The 3,448-nt window shown below is 26.1% G+C and overlaps 1 protein-coding gene across 1 annotated transcript in view; it reads right to left on the bottom strand.

Annotated features, from left to right (window-relative positions):
• Positions 1–230: 230 nt before the first annotated feature.
• LOC102676359 (nose resistant to fluoxetine protein 6-like) overlaps positions 231–3,448 on the bottom strand; it is a 7,435-nt gene continuing 4,217 nt past the window's right edge. The window contains exons 7-13 of the mRNA XM_031515137.1: positions 2,788–2,948; positions 2,545–2,710; positions 1,152–1,345; positions 943–1,072; positions 667–856; positions 427–569; positions 231–343 (exon numbers count right to left, since the gene is read on the bottom strand). Coding sequence (XP_031370997.1) covers positions 239–343; positions 427–569; positions 667–856; positions 943–1,072; positions 1,152–1,345; positions 2,545–2,710; positions 2,788–2,948 — 1,089 coding nt within the window. The 3' untranslated portion in view covers positions 231–238. The remainder of the gene's footprint in view (positions 344–426; positions 570–666; positions 857–942; positions 1,073–1,151; positions 1,346–2,544; positions 2,711–2,787; positions 2,949–3,448) is intronic.

Here is a 3,448-nt window from a genome sequence, read left to right as displayed (position 1 = left end):
AATTTTGAAAATTTTAAAAGGCAATTAAACGGACTGTTGCAATATTTATTTTTGGATCTTGATACAAATATTACGATCGTAGATCTTTTTAAAGGACACTGTAAAAAAAAAAAAAAAAAAGCGAAGAAACTGCCAATAAAGATAAGAACGGAAATAGAATATATACAGAACTTTGGCCATTATTAATTTTGAGTTTATATGCACGTCATCATCGTAGACCACCTTTAAAGACCGTTATTCATCTTTTCATTATATAGTTTTTAATCTCCTGCATAGGTATATCGAAGATCAAAGTAAGAACGATCGACGACAACGTAACCAAAACTATTTGCGTAAAATTAAGCTGAAACATTGAATTCATTGTTAAACAATAAATCGGAGGGATAAAAATTTTGACGAAATGGAATAAAATGATCTCCTACGTACTAATTTAAATAGATAAAAAACTTCCGGATATCTGGTGGTGCCAACCTCGTAGAAAAAAAATAAAAATTGGATTAAATACCACGAGTACGATATCTTGCTGAAGACAACGAACCAATGATGAGAAAGGAATTTGTTTATTACGCCTGAAACAATAAACAAATAAGAATTCGTTCTTAATTAATTTTATCCCCCCCCTCCCCTCTCGATTCATTCTATCGTTTCAAAGAATAAAAATTATACCTCCGTTATTCGTGTAGCAGGCGAATATCACCCAACACTGGGCCAACGCCCACAAGATTTGACCGATCACGACGAAATTGGTCAGCGATATTATGTCGAACACGTAATTCTTCCTCGTGATATTGTATTGCGAGAACAACAACCATATTATAATCATCGTCGAGATCGACCATCCCAGATTCACCACGATCTGAAAAAAGATATTTTACTTTTCGAAATTTTTTTTGAATAGAAAGAAACAACTAGTCTCGAAATTCACACATTGAGGATAAATACCTTGGGAATCTTATCGTTTTTTCCAACGCGGTGCAACAGGACGCTAAGAACCACGCCGAATATGTACGGCGTGATTCTGTAAAACGGAATGATGTACATCAGATTGCTCATAATATAAAATTCCTCCACTCTAAAATCGAATTAGAAATGAATCGAGTATTTTTTTTTTTTTCTGCTTCTTCTTCGAAATGTAATCGAGGAACACTTACGAGAACCCGTGATGAAAGATTATGGTAACGTTGTTTCTTAGCAGTATTATGTAACGAAATATCATCGACAACGAAGCGATGAATAACACGAGAAATATCCCAAACGTTGACCAGAATTTTAAGACGAATATCAGTGCAGGAGCCAACAGTGACAACTGCATGTCCACGGACAATTGATACGTATGGGAGGCGCACTGTCGAGAAATATTTACCCAATGAAATGCATATATATATTTATCCTATATATAATATAATATCTTCTATATATATATATGCATATATATCCTATATATAATATAATATCTTCTATATATATATGCATATATATCCTATATATAATATATTTTATATATATATATATATTTATATATAGGATATTATATTTATATTTGTTTTTATTTATTATATATATATACATTATTATATATATATATATTATATCCTATATATAATATACTATCATATATATATAGGATATATTTATATTTATATTTATGTTTATATTTATTTATATTTATATTATATTTATATTTATTTTTATTTATTATATATATATATATACATTATTATATATATATATATTATATCCTATATATAATATACTATCATATATATATAGGATATATTTATATTTATATTTATGTTTATATTTATTTATATTTATATTATATTTATATTTATTTTTATTTATTATATATATATATATACATTATTATATATATATATATTATATCCTATATATAATATACTATCATATATATATAGGATATATTTATATTTATATTTATGTTTATATTTATTTATATTTATATTATATTTATATTTATTTTTATTTATTATATATATATATATACATTATTATATATATATATATTATATCCTATATATAATATACTATCATATATATATAGGATATATTTATATTTATATTTATGTTTATATTTATTTATATTTATATTATATTTATATTTATTTTTATTTATTATATATATATATATACATTATTATATATATATATATTATATCCTATATATAATATACTATCATATATATATAGGATATATTTATATTTATATTTATGTTTATATTTATTTATATTTATATTATATTTATATTTATTTTTATTTATTATATATATATATTAAGACGGATGTCAATTCAGGAAGCGCACTGTCGAGAAATATTTATCCAATGAAATGTATATATATATCCTATATATCTTGTATATATATATATATATATCCTACATATCCTATATATATATATTCTATATATACGTATATATATATTCTATACATCCTATATATATATATATATAGGATATGATATTTATATTTATATTTATATTTATTTATTATATATATATATGAATTTGTAAATCAAAATTTTTCACCTGATCCTCGAAGGGTAAGGCGATTTGTGCGTACAAGAGATTCATCCAACCGGTATTTTTGCAAAGATCAGCATTTTTCACGATGATGTTCCACTCAGGGCCCGACCCACTGTGCTCCATCACGTACGCGTAATAGAGCACGACTGCCAACAACATCGGGGTAAGCCTAAGAAACTCTTCTTTTTCAATTTTCGTCAATTTCAAAATTCGCTTCGTAAAATTCAACGATCCTCGTTCGCTTACCTTACGTATCTGGAAACAAGCCGCCTGAACCATCGAATTTCACCTCTCACGTTCAACTCGTGCATCATGTTAAAGGATGTTAACGTGCCGCTGAACAATAAGAACGAGTCCGTGTACATAGTCGCTATTCTAAGGGTGATCGTCAAGGGATGGCTCGCCATCTTGAACGTAAATTTAATCGGATATATAGAAATCAATCGATCCAAGTATTAATTGTATCAATCGCCCCACGTGAATATCGTTCTCCACTATCCACCAGTCATCGAACAATTTTTCGTTGAAAAACGTCAAATGAATCGTCGTCCTTTGCTTTCTCTCTCTATCATTTATTTATTTATTTTCATTTAAATGAAAAAATAATTATCGTTCTTTCTTCTCCCTCTCTCTCTTTCATTTATTTATTTATTTAAATGAAAAAATAAATCGTCGTTTTCTCTCTCTCTCTCTCTCTCTCTATCATTTATTTATTTATTTTCATTTAAATGAAAAAATGAATCGTCATTCTCTCTCTCTCTCTCTCTCTCTCTCTATTATTTATTTATTTATTTTCATTTAAATGAAAAAATAATTATCGTTCTTTCTTCTCTCTCTCTCTTTCTATCTCTCTCTTTCATTTATTTATTTATTTTCATTTAAATGAAAAAATAATTATTGTATTCTT

This window comes from Apis dorsata, unplaced genomic scaffold, assembly GCF_000469605.1.
Source record: "Apis dorsata unplaced genomic scaffold, Apis dorsata 1.3 scaffold_56, whole genome shotgun sequence".
Classification (NCBI taxonomy): Eukaryota; Metazoa; Arthropoda; class Insecta; order Hymenoptera; family Apidae; genus Apis; species Apis dorsata.
The sequence above is the reverse complement of the archived record's forward strand: the minus strand, read 5'-3'. Positions and strand labels throughout refer to the sequence as shown.